Consider the following 18,670-nt stretch of genomic DNA (forward strand, 5'->3'; position numbering starts at 1 on the left):
TTTTTTCAAAGAAGACATACAAATGGTCAACTGGCCCATAAAAGGTGTTTAATATCACTAATCATCAGGTAAATCCAAATAAAACCACAATGAGATATCACCTCACACCAGTCAGAACAGTTAGTTTCAAAAAACAACAACAACAACAACAACAAAAACAGGAAATAACAACTGTTGGCAAAGATGTGGAGAAAAGGGAACCGTCATGCACCATTGTTGGGAGTGTAAATTGGTGCAACCACTGTGGAAAACAGTACAGAGGGAGAATGGACACCTTCCAATCCATAAACATAAAATCTCTCTCCTTTAATTTGAGACTTCCTTAATTTCTCAGCAAGATGTTTGTTATTTCCAGTGTCCGCAGATTTTCTTGGGGCTCTTTCTCCAAGGCTTTCTTCTCCCTGGTACTCTGCCCCCCAAATCCCAGCCGCTTGATAGCCTCAAACTCCAATCTTTGTTTCTTCTGTCCATTCTACGCTTGGGTTCTATACCATGTCTCACAGTCTGAAAAGTGTCCTCAGGGAGAGAACCATTGTGAATGTGGGACTCACCTTGTAGGCTTCTCTCCTCATGAATCATTGCTGGCGGGATGCCTGGGTGGCTCAGTCAGTTAAGCTTCTGCCTTCAGCTCAGGTCATGATCCCAGGGTCCTGGGATGGAGCCCTGCAGCGGGCCACCAGCTCAGTGGGGAGTCTGCTTCTTCCTCTCCCCCCCTCCCCCTGCTCATGCTCTCTCTCTCACTTTCTAGAAAAGACAAAAGAATCATTGCTTGCATTAGCTACTAACTAGTGCTGCAGTTGTTTAACATTGCCATCACTGCCCTTTTTCAGGGGCAGTTGGTGGCCTAACCAACTTCCTGAGGTTTGGGGTTTTTTGTTTTTTGGGGAGGTTTTTTGATGAGAAAAATAACAGAAGGATGAGTTGTAAGGCAGGAACACAGAATGAATTTGTAGGGATGGGTTGAGTGAAGAGTAATCAAAAGAGACAATGGCCTAGAAAAAGTGAATGGAACTCCCAGCACCCATCAGGAGAAAGCACATCCCTATTTAAGCTAAAATAATTGAGATTCAGATGATTCTGGGTATGTTTGGCATAGTCCTGTGCCTAGAAAACCCAATAACCCTGACTTCTTCTTTTTACTACAATAGCACTATTTTCAGCCCACTAAATTCTGAATGAGCCAGGCAATCTCCAGTGGGGGTGTTACTGGGCACTGGTTAATGTCAGCGTACATGAGAGGCACCCTGGGAGCCTGGTAAAGTGGAGGCTCTTGGGCCCCACTCCCAGGGCTTTGTTTGGTTGGCCAGGGGTGGGGTCCAGGAATCTGCAACTTTTTTTTCAATGCAGAGCTTGAACTCACAACTCTGAGATCAAGACCTGAGCTAAGATCAAGAGTCGGACGCTTACACAGCTGAGCCACCCAGGCATGCCTGGGAATCTGCAATTTAAAAAACTCTCCAATCAGTTTAATACAAGCATCCATGTTTCAGAGAAAGTTGTTTTCACGTACCAGTCAGGCAGTAAGAACCTATGGGGCACAAGATTGTTCCAGGGTAATTTCATCAAGAGGAAGGAGAAGGTCTTATTGATCCCTGCATCCCAGCCTCAGCACAAGTCCTGTCACAGAACAGGACTCTTGGAGAATAGTTCGATGAATAAATGAGCTGTGGTCCCTGCACAATTAGCCCTAATACCACAGGGTGGGCACCATGGCAAGACAGTGCCCAGGGAAAGATTGTGCCCAGTGCCCAGGCCCAGCCTCCTTGTATGCAGAGTTCCACTACCTTAGCTGTGTACCCTTACTTCATACTTTCCATGCCTTGGTTTCCTTGAATGCAAAATGGAGTCAATTAAGGAGGAGCAAACGAGTTACCCTGTGAAAACATTACAAACTGTGCCTGACACGTAACTACATTCTAGATACAAGTATAAACTATTAGCATCTTGATTAGTACTCTGTTGGCAGCTTCAGCAGGCTCCACGAATTGGACACCAATTATGTTTTGGGCACCCTGCTAAATACTTCACATACATTACTGCATATTGTCTTCCTAACCCTACGAGGCAGAGATTATTAGACCTATTTACCAGTGAGGAAACAGGCTCAGGAGAAATAACTTGTCCACAGTCACATGGAGCCAGATATCTGCCTCATGGCTATGCTATAGCAGCAGTTTTCAAAGTGGGGTTCCTGGATCAGCAGCAGCAGCATCACTGGAAATTTAGATACAAATTTGGGGGCCCAACCCTAAACCAGCAGAACCAGAAAATGTGAGGGTGTAGCCCAATGCTCTTTAACAAGCCCTATAGGTGTCTGATTGAGTTCTGATACAAAGTCAAGGCTGAGAACTCCTATGCTGGGAGACTGTGGGTGATCTGGCCAAACCAGATCATCTACAATTCCCAACATTTGGGAGGCCCACCAGGCTTCTCAGTCTCTAAATGTAGAACATAAACTTAAGCAAATGAACTTAAGTGTATGTCAAGATGGAGACATCAACTTGAACATAGAAGAGTTGTTTTAAATGACTTTAAGACAGAGATTTAGGGGCGCCTGGCTGGCTCAGTCAGTACTGCAAGCAACTCTTGATCTCAGGGTCATGAGTTCCAGTCCCACATTGGGTGTGGAGCCTCCTTGAAAGAAAGAAAGAAAGAAAGAAAGAAAGAAAGAAAGAAAGAAAGAAAGAAAGAAAGAAAGAAAAAGGAGGGGCACCTGGGTGGCTCAGTTGTAAGCGTCTGCCTTCGGCTCAGGTCATGATCCCAGGGTCCTGGGGTCGAGCCCCGCATCGGGCTCCCTGCTCCGCGGGAAGCCTGCTTCTCCCACTCCCCCTGCTTGCTTTCCCTCTCTTGCTGTCTCTCTCTGTTGAAAAAGAAAAATAAAATCTTTGAAAAAAAAATTTAAAGAAAAAGAAATAAATAAAATCTTAAAAAACAAAAACGTGGGGCTCCTGGGTGGCTCACTCAGTTAAGCATCTGCCTTTGGCTCAGTTCATGATCTCCAAGTCCTGGGATCCAGCTCCATGTCTGGTACTCCCCAGCTCAGGGGGGAGTCTGCTTTTCCCTCTCCCTCTGCCTCTCCCCCTACTTGTGCTCTCTCTGTCTCTCTCTCTCAAATGAATAAATAAAATCTTTAAAAAAAAAGAAAGAAAGAAAAAAGAAACAACAGAGATTTAATGCGGAATCTTTAGTGGGATATATCTTAAAGAAAAAAGAACTACAGGGGCACCTGGGTGGCTCAGTTGGTTGGGCGTCTGCCTTCGGCTTAGGTCATGATCTCAGGGTCCTTGGATCGAGCCCCGCATCGGGCTCCCTGCTTGGTGGGAAGCCTGCTTCTCCCTCTCCCACTCCCGGCTGCTTCTCCCTCTCCCACTCCCGGCTGCTTCTCCCTCTCCCACTACCCCCTGCTTCTCCCTCTCCCGCTCCCCCCTGCTTATGTTCCCTCTCTCGCTGTGTCTCTCTGTCAAATAAATAAATAAAATCTTTAAGAAGAAGAAGAACTACAAAGCAAACAAAAGCTGAATTCAGTAATCATATTATTATTTTTTATTTTTTTTAAAGATTTTATTTATTTATTTGACACAGAGAGAGAGACAGTGAGAGGGAACACAAGCAGGGGGAGAGGGAGAAGCAGGCCCCCTGCCTAGTGGGGAGCCCGATGCGGGGCTCGATCCCAGGACCCCAGATCACAACCCGAGCCGAAGGCAGACGCTTAACAACTGAGCCACCCAGGTGCCCCAGTAATCATATTATTGATAATCATCTTGGTATTGTTATTTTAGAACTGTTAAAAATAAGACAACAGGCTCCAAATTGAGTTACTTATGTATGCTAAGCCCTACATAACCACACCAAATCTTAACTTAATTACAGTTTTGGCTCTCCCAGGAAGGCTAATGAAAAATTAAAGACACAAGAGGTACCGAAGACAAAAGACTGTCACACTGACACGACTCCTCCTACTTCCTCTAGCCTTTACCTGAGCGCTCAGTCTCTTAATCCTCTCTCTGAATTGCCTTTCCACTCTGAAGAGACTAAAAAAACCTTAGAAGTCGGCCAAGTTAGTGCGGTCTTACAGCTTCAGCAGCTCAACACCAGAAACCTAAAACACCTCTGTCACCAGCTAGCGCCCCCTGGCTGACCTGTACTGCGCACCTGCTTGTACCCAACAACCTTGTCCCACATTTTTCCTTAAGCTCTTCTTTCCAGTTTATCTCTTAACTCAGGCGAAAGACCCAAGGGGCATAGCATCCTGTGATGGAAACCAAAACTACCCCTCAAGCGACAATGACTGCCAAAGAGCTCCTGCTGGCCCAGACCACCCAGACCAGTTTGAACTTAACTCCTGACTCATTCCTGTGCAGACAGACCATGGAGTGACCCATGGAGTGACAGTTACCTTTACCTCATTATAATACTAAAATCTCTGCCCAGTGAGGAGCACAAGCTTCATTTATGTAACCTACAACATATATATATATGGGCATGTTTCCTTAGGGTGCACACGCCACCTTATGCCCACCTCTATATAGGATGACAAGGCTCCCCTATCTAAATATTCATCCTAACCTTAAATAAAAGATACCCATTCACCCTTGCTCGGGAAGTTATTCCCCGTAATCTCCTTATTTGCTGCAAATAAACTTTCCTTGATGTGATAACTCCGCCTGGTGTACTTTCTCTCTGTGACTTCACCAAGAAGCCAACTCAACATTAGTTTGGTTACACCTGGGCACTCTTGTGGGAGTCCATCACCAAAATACTGACCCAGAATTCAGTGTCTCATTTGTACTCAGCCAGGACACTGGAAAAAAGATTGTCCTCAAAGGTTTTATCTAATCCTTCCCCACCAACTCTGAATGCTCCCACATCTACCTTCGAAGGAAGACCCCCCTCCCTCATAGGGCCCCTCCCAGGGTTGATGGGACTCCAAGGGATTCTCCAGTAAACTGATAGCAGTTATTCCCTTAAAGAGCCAAGGGGAAACTAAAATTAATGGAAAATCTTGCCAAATTCTGGTAGATACCAGGGCTACACTCTCTACTTTATTTATTTATTTTTTTAAGATTTTATTTATTTATTTGTCAGAGAGAGAGAGAGAGAGCACACAAGCAGGGGGAGCGGCAGACAGAGGGAAAAGCAAGCTCCTTGATGAACAGGGAGCCCAAGCAGGGACCCCAGGATCATGACCTGAGCCGAAAGCAGACGCTTAACCGACTGAGCCACCCAGGCGTCCGTATACTCTCTACTTTAAACCCCACTTGCTTTTAGCCTGCAGATGGGATCCTGGGAAAATTGGCAGAAGCCTAAGGGTGAGAATTATCAGTGCAGGTCTCCTGGATCTCTGTGGAGCCTGGCTGAGAAAGAAGTCACAATTACACATTGTCCCTTCCTAAGTCTAGACACTTGGAACTTGGTTTTGGTGTAACCATTGGTTAGCAATCATTTCTTTCCCAGGGACAGCTGTTGCCTTCTTGCTTGTTTTTTGTTTTTGTGGTGGCCAGCAAAGCAACGTTTCTTGAGCAATAGCAAAGTGATAGTACAAAGCTCACGAGGAGGGAGGGGACCTGAGAGCGTTGCTACGGGAGTTTCTAAGTCTAGGGGAATTTTATGGGCTTTTTGGCAGGCTGTTTTAATCTGATTAACCTTCCCTGTGCCTGTCATCCAACCAGGTTTTTGTCACCTATCTATCACAGGGGAAAGGGTGGAGGGCTCCTTCCAGGGTGGAGTAAAATCCTTTTAAGGGTGATTTCCTCTTAGGGTGGGGCCCCTTGTCCCTGCCTGCCTGCTTTCCAACTGTCCTTCATCATTTCCCCCTCTAAAGAGGTAATCCTAGACGACCGTAGCTACCTCCTGCTGGTCAGGGGCATTGGATGGAGCAGCAATCAAGGTTGCTCTCCTCCCGATCTATCAAAGGGTCCCCTGTAGATGTCTGGTTTGACCTCCATGTGAGGCTCCATCTGAGCCACCATTTGGAATTTGATGACCTTTATTAGTTAGTTATCCTTAATGATGATGGATATCCCAGACGAGCCCCATAAATGTTACAGGATTTTCTCCCTTGGCGCGCACTGCTTCGAAGAGCGGAGAGGTAGACCAGACAGAGTAGTGGGCGGCAGAGCAAGGTTTATTGAGCAATAGCAAAGTGGTAGTACAAGCCTCCCAAGGAGGAAGGGGACCCGAGGGGGTTGCCCTTGTCTCGGTTTTTGTCCTGAGAACTTGGCTTGGCTTTCTGCCTGCTTAGGGCACATAGGTTGTCACTTCTTGCAAGTGTAGGCAGCTCAGTAGTCAGGTTGGAAGCCCAAAAATATGGTCAGACCAGAAATGTGGGTTGCAGCTAGGGTCATACCAACTGTTGCCAGCCCTTGAGGGGATTGTCTTAAGTCCTTCTTTCTTTTGGCAGTCTTTGGGAGTGACTGGACCTGGGGAGGGCAGTATCTTTCGCACCATCTTTGGGGACACTTCTTGCATCCATGAGGTTGTTCAATACTTTGTCCTGGATGAAATTTACAAGTTTCAAAGGATTTTTTAAGCAGCTCCAACTCTTTGAGGAATTAAAAACAACTGTCCTGAGTCTTTGCAAGAACAGAAGCAGCCCATCTATCCTTTTTACCAACCTGAAAATCTTTACTATTCATCTCAAAAGGCTTGTCGGTATTGTAAAAATTCTGGGTTTAGGAAATAAAAGTCTTCTTTTGAGGAACTTGCATTCTTTCTCTGTGCCTTTGAGATATAAATGTTCTGAGTGGTCTTCTCTAGGAGCTGAGAACCATCTGTTTGAAATGCAAACCTTAGGGAGGTAATTCTTACCAAGGCGGGGAGGGAAAGGCTATTTGGAAACTAGGTGAAAAAAGTCTTAAAAGCTTTCTTCACAAATATTACTAAAAATTTTAAGTCATCTGAACAGGTAACCTTAACTCATTCCATCTGTCTGAAACACAATTTGGATTCAACTTTTCTTTTCTTTTCTAAATTTCTTTTCTTTTTTTAAAGATTTATTTATTCATTTGAGACAGAGATACAGAGAGTGAGAGAGAGAGCATGAGCAGGGGGAGAGGCAGAGGGAGAGGGAGAAGCAGGCTCCCCGCTGAGCCAGGAGCCCAATGTGGGGCTCGATCCCAGGACCCTGGGACCACGACCCGAGCTGAAGGCAGATGCTTAACATCTGAGCCACCCAGGCGCCCCTCAACTTTTCTTTTATAATGTGAGTTCTGCATTATCATACTTGTCTCATGACTAAAATTTTTTTTAAAAAGCTGCAAGATCTCTGTTTGCATATATATGGTTATGCATGTCTGTATGTTATAGATGTGTGATTTATCGACCTCTGGATGTTATTGCCAAAATTGATTTGTAGACTGTTCTATTTAATTGACTTAAAGAAAATCAAACATTTATATAAATCAAGTATACTCTCAGAAATATAGAAAACTAACCCAAATGTTTCTTTCTTTTAAAGATTTTATTTATTGGACGTCTGGGCGGCTTAGTCGATTAAGCGTCTGCCTTCGGCTCAGGTCATGATCCCAGAGTCCTGGGATTGAATCCCGCATCGGGCTCCCTGCTCAGCAGGAGCCTGCTTCTCCCTCTGCCTGCCGCTCGCCCTGCTTGTGCTTGCTCTCTCTTGCTCTCTCTTGCTCTCTCTCTCTCTGACAAATAAATAAAATCTTCAAAAAAAGGTAAAGATTTTATTTATTTATTTATTTATTTGAGAGAGAAAGAGAGCACAAGCAGGGTGGAGGGGCAGAGGGAGAGGAATCCCAGGACCCTAAGATCATGACCTGAGCCAAAGTCAGATACTTAACCTACTGAGCCACCCAGTGCCCCTAACCCAAATGTTTTTCAAGTTCACATGATCTAGATAACTTTGGGGAGGTTAAGCTAGTTTAAATTTGTTGTTTAATTAAAACAGGCATGGCTTTAGAGTTATGAGCATTAAAAATAATGCAGACATACAATTTTTATTCTACCTAGGTTTACCAAAAGTCAAATAAGCTCATGTTATCTGTTACAGAACTTGTCAGCAAGATAACTGGGGCACCTGGATGGCTCAGTTGGTTAAGCATCCTCTTGATTTCAACTCAGGTCCTGATCTCAGGGTCGTGAGATTAAGCCCCATTTAAGATTCTCCCTGTGGCCTTCCCCCAACCCCCACTCGCACGTGCACATTCTCTCTCTTAAAAAAAATATGAAATCCTGCCATTTGCAACATGTATAGAGCTAGAGTATAATGCTAAGCAAAATAAGTCGGTCAGAAAAAGATGAATACCATATGATTTCACTCACATGTAGAATTTAAGAAACAAAATAAACAAAGGAAATTAAAAAGTGAGGGGGGTGGCAAACCAAGAAACAGACTTTTAACTGTAGAGAACAAACTGATGGTTACCAGAGGAGAGGCTGGTGGGGGGAAGAGTGAAATAGATAAAGGGGATTAAGAGTATACTTAGGATGATGAGCAGTGAGCAATGTATGGAATGGTTGAATCACTATACTGTACACCTGAAGCTAATTTCACACTGTATGTTAACTCTACTGGAATTAAAATTAAAAACTTAAAAAATTTTAATATAAAATAAGTACAAAATAAGTATCTGATACAAAATAAGTATTTGGTTTTCTCTCTATTAAAAGGATAAAATTTGGGGGCACCTGGGTGGCTCAGTCATTAAGTGTCTACCTTCGGCTCAGGTCATGATCCCAGGGTCCTGGGATCGGGCCCCACATCGGGCCCCCTGTTCTGCGAGGAGCCTGCTTCCCCCTCTTCCACTCCCCCTGCTTGTGTTCCCTCTCTCGCTGTGTGTCTCTCTGTCAAATAAATAAATAAAATCTTAAAAAAAAATAAAAGGATAAAGTTTTGTTGGACTATTGGTCTTCTCTTAGTAAGAAATCACAAAGGTTTTTCTTTACCTTTTAGATAAATCTACCTGGAAAGCAAAGATTTTGTGTCTTACCAAAATAATTTACTGTGCTTCATGTTGTCTCTATCAGGTCTTTGATTACTGAAGAAAACTTGGTTTTCTCAATATTAAAAGAGCTAAGGGTGTTTTGTTTTTAAACAACTATGTAACTTTCTGTATTTGCCTTCAAAGTCTTTGTCACTTTGATTAAACGGATTTTTTTCAAAATAAAATTTTACTTGGGGTGCCTGGGTGGCTCAGTCAGTTGAGCATCAGAATCTTGGTTTTGGCTCAGATCATGATTTCATGGTCCCTGAGATGGAGGCCCCTGTGTGGCTCCACGTTCAGTGGAAGTCCGCTTGGAAGAGTCTCTCCCTCTGCCCCCCCCCCCCCGCTTGCATGCTATCGTGAACTCACTCACTCTCAAATAAATAAATAAATCTTAAAAAAATATGAAGTTTTAATTATTTAAGTAATCTCTACACCCATTGTGGGGCTCAAACTCATGACCCAGAGATCAAGAGTCATACGTTCCTCTGACTGAGCCAGCCAAGCACCCCTAAATGGATATTTTTGACAAACTCCCCCAAATCAAATTCTAAATGAAGTTTTTTTTTTTTTAATCTTGAACTAACTTTGAGAATTTCAGAGGGTCCCTAGAACATCTCAAAAGATTTGTTCTTTCTCCCTATAAAAAGGGAAAATGTTAAACTAGGTTTATTTGATTTATTAAATTACAAAGGAAGCATGCCAAATAGGAAGTGATGTTTAATCTGCTTAGTTTATATTTGTATGGGTATTTTTTTTTTTTAAGATTTTATTTATTTGACAGAGACACAGCGAGAGACGGAACACAAGAACTGGGAATGGGAGAGGGAGAAGCCGGCTTCCCGCCTGGCAGGGAGCCTGATGTGGAGCTCGATCCCAGGACCCTGGGACCATGACCTGAGCCGAAGGCAGACGCTTAACGACTGAGCCACCCAGGTGCCCCTGTATGGGTATGTTATTAACATACATGTTCCAGAACTTGTATAAAATTCCTAAAAATCTGATAGGCCCTGGCTTAATATTATCAGTTAAAATTTCAGGTATTGGGGCGCCTGGGTGCTCAGTCCATTAAGCATCTGCCTTTAGCTCAGGTCATGATCTCAAGGTCTTGGGATTGATTCCCCATGTCAGGCTCCTGGCTTAGCAGGGAGTCTGCTTCTCCCTCTGCCCCTCCCCCCTGCTTAACCAACTGAGCCACCCAGTGGCCCTGGGAGCTGTTTTTAAAGGGGGAAGATAAGGAGGTGTGGCGGCGTATGAAATTTTCCCTTTTTTGGTAACTGTGTCTGGTTGTAAGTAGCCCATTGGTTAGGTAGGGCCTATGGATATTTTGAGGTGTGTCCCCTGGTGGGCCTGTCTGTATTCTGCCAGGGGGTCGCTGTGGTCCCTTTCTACATTCCATTGCTCAAGCCTATTTGCCTAAAAGCAGCCTCTACATTTTAGGATTCTTTTCTCCACCTTTTCCCTTCTCCTAACCTGTAAAGATAATGCCATTGTGCCTGTATCTCAGGCCATTACAAAGGAAGGTAAATCAATTGCTGGATTTGCTATGCTGCCCTGGTAATCCTACAGTTCTTTCTGCTTGTGACTGATTTCTTCCTGATTTCCAATGCCTCAGCTTCTCTGGAACAAGCTTGCTGGATAAACACTTCTGGGGAAGTGGAGACATAGTTACATGAAATACACAAAATACATAAACAAGTCAACTGGCTTAAAGAAATATTCTCAGTATTCTAGCTGGTTTGGATCATGGATATTGTTTTGTTGGTAATAATTATTACTGTCTCCCTATACGCTATATTCTCTCAAAAGTTTTAAATGAATGTGTACAACTGTTGATCATCCAACAAATGATTTCTCTCCAACTGGAATGACAACAGAGAACTGAAGAACATAACCAGTTCCAAGGATATAATGCTGATATCATCTCTTGTGAATACTATACTGAGACCTGAAGAGACAATGGTAACTGAGAGTCACACTAATACTGATTTTTTTAAAAAAATATTTTATTTATTTATTTGACAGAGAAAGACACAGCGAGAGGGAACACCAGCTGGGGGAGTGGGAGAGGGAGAAGCAGGCTTCCCGCTGAGCAGGGAGCCCGATGTAGGGCTCGATCCCAGGACCCTGAGATCACGACCTGAGCCAAAGGCAGACGCTTAATGACTGAGCCACCCAGGTGCCCCCAATACTGATTTTTGTTTAAAAAAAAATCAAACCATTCAAGAGAATGATCAGAAGGGGAATGGGTGAAATAAATTTTTAGTCCCAAGATAGAGCTATTCCTGACTACCAGGTTAACAAACTGAAACTCAGATAACTTGTAAGTGCTCTGCTTGACCAGAAACACAGTAGCTTTAGTCAGCCAACCCCCAAACACCAAGCCTGAAAGAGGACTTCAACTCTCTTCATTGTGACCTCAAACTTTCGAATTAAGTTCTTCCTTCCAGCTTATTTCTTAACTTTCAAGCAAAAGATCTTCCTGGCAAAGTATCAGATGGTGGGAACCAAAACTATCTCCTCAAGCAGTAAGAACTGCCCTTGCCAGCCAGACCTCACCCATGACAATGACTGACCACACCTTTACTGCCTTAGGTACCCACTGACCTTCGTCCCACATTTTCCTTATATAAACCTGAAAGTATTTTTCGGCATTTTGGAGTCTTTGAGATGCTAGTCGGCTCTCTTCCCTGTGTTGGCCTCATTGAAATAAATTCCTCTCTTGTTTCACTACCACTCGTTGATCTGCCTTAGGGTTTTGTCAGCATTGAGTGGCCGAACCTAGTCGGTCTGGGACCCCCCCGAGTCTGGTGCTCTTGCATCCCTATGCCCCGGCTACAAGCCAACTCTGGGCTCTATACTTACTTCCTTGTTCCTTATTCATTTTCGATTTTTTTCTCTTCCTCGTCCCTTATTCTTTATCCTATAAAACCTTCCTGTCTCCTGCCCCATTTTGCAGTTCTCTGGACCCTGGGGACCAGAGACTGTCTGCTTCAGGAGGTATTTAAGTAAAGTCTGTTTTTATCACCTGTTAAAAAGAAACAATAGGTCCCGAATGGAGTCAATTTTGCTAAGCACCATCAAGACTTAAAACCTAACCTAGTTGCAGTTTCAGCCTCTCCCAGGAGTGTAATTTTAAACCAATTATTCAGGAATTTCCTGATCAGCACTAGTGAGGTAGTCTGCATTTTAATAAGACCCCCTGTCTGCTCCTAAGGAAAGGTAAACTGATGAATGATCCAGTCTTTTAACTTCCTTGTCCCACCTTCCGACTTTAAAACCCTTCCATTTTGTACAGTTCCCCGGAGGTCCTTTTCATTTGCTACCTTGGATGCTGCCGAGTTCATGGACAGTTGATTAAAGCCAAATTTCCTTGAATTTCTTTTAACACACCTAAATTGTCTTTTTAAAAAAATCATTTTGTAACACTACTAATCTGTTAGGGATAAATACTGAAATATTCACAGATGAAATAATGAGATTTGCTTTAAAATTATTCTACTGGCTGGGGGAAAGACTGATTAAACAAGATCGATTGGCATATGTTTATTATTGTTGAAATGGACTAATGGATACATGAGGGGGTCATTATACTATTCTCTCCACTTCTGTGAATGTTTGAAATGTTCCATTAACAAAAAAAGAAAATTATGGTGCTTTTCAATCACAGAATTTCAACATAGTCATGACTGCCGTTTCCTTCTTTGATAACACGGGTTGACTACAGGAGCACTATAATTATAGGGACGTTGTGAGGAGTAGTGTAAAAAAAAGTGCCTTACGAAATGCTGTTTTATTTTTACTTACTATTATTACTATGATTGCCAACACTAATTAGTTGCCTCCAAGCGTTCCCTCCTCCTCTCCCTGTAGTGGTTTATTCCACTCTTCCTCCGGTTATTTCCCATAGTTCCTTCCTCCTAGTTCCCGCACTAACACCCCTCCCGCAACCCCAATGGTTTAGCCCGGCTTCCCCAGGGGAAACCCCGAGGGGCGGAGCAAGAGTTATCTGCGAGTAGCCCCGCTCCCTCTCCCTAGACCATTTGGATCGCTCCACATTTGGGGGTGGGTCGGTAATCACGGGGCAGGGCGCGAGTCCCGGGCTCCGATTGGTCAGGGCCGAAGTAAACATCCGGCTGGGTGGGGCGGGGCCGGAAGTGGAAAGGGAAGGCGACGGCTGAGGCTTTTCTGGAGGTTCCGGACTCGGAGTTGGTGCCTCCAGGTGCCATGGGCAGGGCTGAGGCGTGCTGAGGGGGACGCCGGGTGCTGAAGGGGACGCGGGGCTGGGCCATGGCGGGTGCTAGGGCCGCCGCCGCCGCCTCGGGGGGGCCGTCGGCTTCTTCGGGCAACCAGCCGCCACAGGAGCCGGGGCTTGGGGAGCTGCTGGAGGAGTTCTCCCGGACTCAGTACCGGGCCAAGGACTGCAGCGGGACGGGCGGCTCTAAGGTGAGTTTGGAGGTGTAATGAGCACCAAGAGAACTCCTTGGCTTGAAAAGTTACAGAGGAAAGGCGGAGGTCAGGGGTCAGAGGAAGGAGAGAGGGAAGTTCCCAGGGTCTGGACCCGGCGAGTAAGGGTCGGGTTCAAAAACCGAAAAAGGAAGAACTGGGGTCAGAAGAAGCCAAGGAAGGACGTCCTTTGGTTTGAGACAAGGCGTTTGGAGGTCAAGGATCAGAGCTGAGGGACCATGTTCAGACATTAGAGAGGGAAGCTGAGGAGGGTTCTTCCCGTGCATCAGGTGTGGGTACAAAAGCCTCATGTTGAGATGATAGAAAAAAGTTTAGAGGATTGCTCCAGGTCAGAGGTCAGAATGGAACCAAGACATGGGCCGAGTGTGTTGCTTCCTTTAAAGCCTTCGGGTGACTTTAGGCCCATCCTTTTCCTTCCTCTACAGATAGGAAAACAGCCCACACTCCCTCTATTCCTTTAAAAAGCAAGTCTCAATTCCTCTTTTTTCTACTCTTGGGATTCCCTTCAGTCTCCTTATTGCCAGACCTGGAAGGTATCCAGCCTGGTTAAGGCCATTCCCATCCTAGGCACTGTTTGGCAGTCAATTGGAAATCTTGCGGATCCTCCTATCTCTTACTCCCCATGTGCTTTTGGCAGGTTTAGCATCAGGCTTTCCAGTGGGATTCTGTTCCATTCTGGGCCACGAAACTCTGGTTTGGCTCCAGGGGTACTACTTGCTGGAACATACTGCAGTTGGCATCCTGCTACTCTCTGGAGTAGCCTAGGGAAGACTTAAGTAATGATGGGATTTCCCCACTCTCCAAACAACCAAGTGGTTTTCAGAGCTTAGCCTGAGGACCACCTGTTTCAGCATTGTCTGGGATCCTTGTTAAAAATAAAGGTTCCTTGATCCCATCCAGTTCTACTGAGTCAGAATTTCTGAGGGTGGGAACCTGGAATTTGCATTTTTTAATAGGCTTCTTCATGATACTCATGCATCTTAAAATTCGAGAATTCCTAGTTTAAGCCACTATGAGTTTTTCCATTGGTCTTTTGAGTGGCTGTGGAGGGTCAGTGGTTTGCTGAGCCCCTCTTCCATCTTCCATCTCTAAAGATTAGGGTTGTCTTAAGTTATACCTGACTTTCACTGCAGCTGGCCTTAAAGCCTCTCCAGGCTTCCTGATCTCTTGTAGACTTCTCAAGATAATTACACGTCTTATGCCTTTTTTCTAGTGGACCTTTCCCTAAACTGTGAACTAAATAAGAGCAATTTTTTTTTAAAGATTTTATTTATTTGAGAGAGAGAGAGAGAGAGCACATGAGAGGGGGAAGGGTCAGAGGGAGAAGCAGACTCCCTGCTGAGCAGGGAGCCTGATGTTGGGACTCGATCCCGGGACTCCAGGATCATGACCTGAGCTGAAGGCAGTCGCTTAACTGACTGAGCCACCCAGGCGCCCCAATAAGAGCAATTTTAAGGGGAGTTCATTCTTTTATTTGATAAATAAATGGAGTGTGGGGAGACAGCCTTGTCTGTAGCTTTTACTCATTACACTAACTAGAGTGTCTAGGTACTTGTCTGTGGCTAGAGAATGGGGAGTAATCTGGAGCCAGGGGAAGATAATGGATTAATGTTAAAGTAACCTAGAGCAAGAGTTCTTAATATTTTATGGATTGTGGACCACCTTGAAAATCTAATAAAAATTGTAGCCCTTTCCTTCAAATGCTTAACAGTTTCACTGCAACATTGAGGGGTTCAGAGACCTCCCAAAACATAACCGCATATAGATTAATGAAGTACACATCTAGGGCCTGTGTCCCAGCAAAGTGTCTCTTCCTGGCATTGAATAATAATCACAGAGGCACATGTCATTCCCAGTGACCTCTGCAGGTCCCGAGCTGCCTAATTCTCATACTCAGAATCCCAGAATCTTCTTTATGCTCAGGTCTCCTCCTCTGTGCAGGTTGAGCGCATTGAGAAGAGATGTCTGGAGCTGTTTGGCCGAGACTACTGTTACAGTGTGATCCAAAATGTGAATGGGGATATCTGTGGCCACTACCCCCAGCACATCGTGTTCCTGGAGTATGAAAGTTCTGAGAAGGAGAAAGACACGTGAGCATCATGTAACTAGAGTGTGCCTGTCTGGGGAGGCTCTGACAGCTCATCCCCAGAGTCAGGAAGTCTGCAACTGGGCGGGAAACTGGGCGGGGTAGACTCACTTTCCCCAGGTATGAAACCTTATCGGACTCTGTTCCATTCAGGGTTTGATAAGTTAGATTGACAAAGTAGCATGGCATAGAATGAGAGGTTGGAAGTCACAATCCTGGACTTCTGTTTCTCCCCCACCCTAGGGCCCACTGACCTAAGACAGCTTACTTCACACCTCACCATTCTGAACCTTAGTGTCCTTTTTTAAGGGAATGGGGTGGGAGCTGTGCTGTGTTGTTGACATTCTTAAGAGCACTTAACCATTTATAGGGCTTAAGAGCCTGAGGTCTGAGGTCGGACTGCTTTGAGTTTATGTGCTGGCTGTGTAAGTATCTTGGGCAAATTATGTAATCTCTTTGTCTCTTGGTTTTCTCATTGGTAAGTTTCTGTCTCTGTTTAGAAAAGTGGCTAGTGCAATCCCAGATGATAAGTGGGGCTATTACAAGCCTGGCATGTTTACTGTAAGAATTAGAAGTAGGAGCTACCATTTATTGAGGGCCTGCCAAGGCCCGAGTGCTTTCTCTGGTTAAAACCAGGTCATATACGAGCATATATAAAGCACCCAGCACAGGATACAACCAAAGGTAGTCAGTAAATGGTGGCAGTCGTTTGACACTAATAAATCATGACAGCATGGAGGCTCCAGGAAATGCTTTATGTTGATTTCAAAGTTTGTTCCCTTAGTCTCCGTGCTTGCTGCTGATTTTAAGAGAATCCAGGAGCTGTTGTCCACAGTATCTGTGAAAGCATGGCCCTGTAGATGCGATGTTAATGATGAGTGCAGCAGGCCCTCACTATTGAAGTGTGCCTATCAGGAACCTGCTAGAGACTCTGGATCTCTGGCTCCAGAGCCACTGAATCAAAATCACAGTCTAACACGATGCCCTAGTGATTCATATACACATTAAGGTTTAGGAAGCGCTGCTGCAGACAAACCAGGGAGAATGGTTAATTCTGCCTGGAATGTGTGTTTAGGAAGAGCCTGTGGTAGAGATCCTCTTCAGTTGGAACTGGAAGGATGAGTAGCAGACCTGACATGTCCTAAACGACCAGTTTATATATGGTCTTGATCATCAGGCCAAAGAGTGTGGACCTGTGGGTGTTACGGTTTTATTGTGCTAGTATCCCCTGAGCACTCATTAAAATCACAGATTTTAGGGTCCCTGAATCAGAATTTCCAGAATCTACATTCTTAGAGAGCTCTCTAGATGAGCCTTAATATACCGTGTAGCCTGAGGAACACTGTTAGAGGCCACAGGGAGCCAGAGAATGCTTTGCAGCAGAGGAATAACCAGGTGAGAGGAGTCTAAGGACTAAGCCTTCGATTCCTTATCTGTAAAATGTAATTTCTATTAAGTGTACCATCTCATGAGGTTGTGGTGGGGTTCACTGAGAAAAAGGAAGGTATTAGGAAAACAAATTGTATGTAGATCATAGAAATTATATCATATCCTCAGTCATATAACTTAAGAACTCCAGGGATCTCTGACCCTAAAGATCTGGGTTTTGTTAAGGCTCCGTTATATATGGTTTCCATCTCTTCCTAACTTCTTCCAGAATTAGTTAGGTAGACTCAACATCTATAAGCCCTTAGCTACAGTTTCTGAACAAGATCTCTTTTTCCTTGCCCTTGCCCTCCCCTCCACCCTCTTCAGTGCTGGCTGATGGTTTTACCTTGGTGCCCCGATGGCATTCTGCTATTAAGCTAAGCTTTAGTCAAGATGGTGCTACTTCAGCTAGACTATGAGCGAATCACCTGTGCTTTTAGTGACAACACAAAATCTGACTCAGTAGTCTGGAGTGGGGCCCAAGCTTCTGTATTTTTTCACAAGCTCCCAGGTGATGCCCCCCACCCTGTAGTAGAGGTACATTAAGGAACTCTGTCTTGGTTGCCCCACAGCAGCTTTTCCTGGAAGGAAACCAGCTCAGTGCTGATGGCAGTCGAGCCCTTAAAAAAGGGGAAATGAACGTTTGCCGAGGGCCTAATGTTTGCCAGGTGTTAGAGTTTCACACAGCAGCTCCCTCAAGCCCCGCAACAACCCAGTGAAGTAGGTGGTATCACTTCCATTGTCCCGAAGAGAAAGTGACAACCCAGGGAAGTAACTTGGCTTTCCTGAAGACCACAGAAGCAGTAAGCAGGGTGGGTTTAAAATCCGGGTCTTTCCTCACTCTGCTCCGTGGGTCTGTCTGCCTTTTCTTTCTGTCATCACCACAGTTCTTCCACCAGCAGAGCCGCACCTTCTAGGCCAGGGCCATGGTGGTGTATTCGTCACCCTAGAGGAGTTACTGAACTTTGTTTTTACTTTTTACTTCTTGTAAGGCCTTGAAGTAACCCTGAGTGGGCAGTGCCTTTCAATTGAAGAGAAAGGAGTATATGCATGTTTAGGTGGGAAGAAACAGAACTTTTGCTTCTTTACATACCTGGCTTTGGTGTTAATAGGACAGTAATGAGACCGCATTACACAGGGTAGAACTGGATTTAGGAAGTGGTTTAGTTCTGTTAATCTACCTCCCCAGTTTAGCCCATCATCTGGGAATAGAAGTCTGGATAGGGATCTCTGAACAGCCAAGACATGTGTTTGTCAACAAATGTTCATTGAGCTGCTGCCATGTGGCAGTCCCCAGGGATCCAGTTGGAAGTCCTACCAGATAGATGAAGTCCCTACCCTTAGGTCTTTTGGGTAACACAGACCAATAAAGAAGCAATGACTGTGTAACAAGAACCAGAATTAGGGCAAGTACAGATGAGGCACTGGGGGATAGTGGTTAAGTTCTGTACCTAATTCCAACATGGGTGGGACTGAGGAGTCCCCCACACCACCAGTTCTTGGACACCAGCTGGGCGTCCTGCGATTCAGCTCAATTCTGACGCTATCTCCCCAGAGATAGCATCAGATTCCACAGGTTAATAGCTCAGTCCCACAAGACAAACGTAAATACAAAGCCTACGTTTATTCATTCAAATCTGAGTATCATGTGCCAGATGCAGCTCAGTGCTTAGCACTGTAAGAAAAAGATCCTAAGGCCAAGAGATAATAAAAATAAAAGCAGGAACTACTGAGAATGGAAGCT

General features: G+C 44.8%; 1 protein-coding gene across 3 annotated transcripts in view; it reads left to right on the plus strand.

Annotated features, from left to right (window-relative positions):
* The first annotated feature begins 13,103 nt into the window (after positions 1–13,103).
* Positions 13,104–18,670, plus strand: part of MTMR14 (myotubularin related protein 14) — a 46,237-nt gene continuing 40,670 nt past the window's right edge. For all 3 annotated transcript variants that reach the window (XM_032411883.1, XM_032411885.1, XM_032411884.1), the window contains exons 1-2: positions 13,104–13,391; positions 15,354–15,502. In XM_032411883.1, the coding sequence (XP_032267774.1) occupies positions 13,236–13,391; positions 15,354–15,502 (305 nt within the window). In that variant the 5' untranslated portion in view covers positions 13,104–13,235. The remainder of the gene's footprint in view (positions 13,392–15,353; positions 15,503–18,670) is intronic.

The sequence above is a fragment of the Phoca vitulina genome, unplaced genomic scaffold (assembly GCF_004348235.1).
Source record: "Phoca vitulina isolate PV1807 unplaced genomic scaffold, GSC_HSeal_1.0 scaffold13, whole genome shotgun sequence".
In the NCBI taxonomy this organism is placed as follows: Eukaryota; Metazoa; Chordata; class Mammalia; order Carnivora; family Phocidae; genus Phoca; species Phoca vitulina.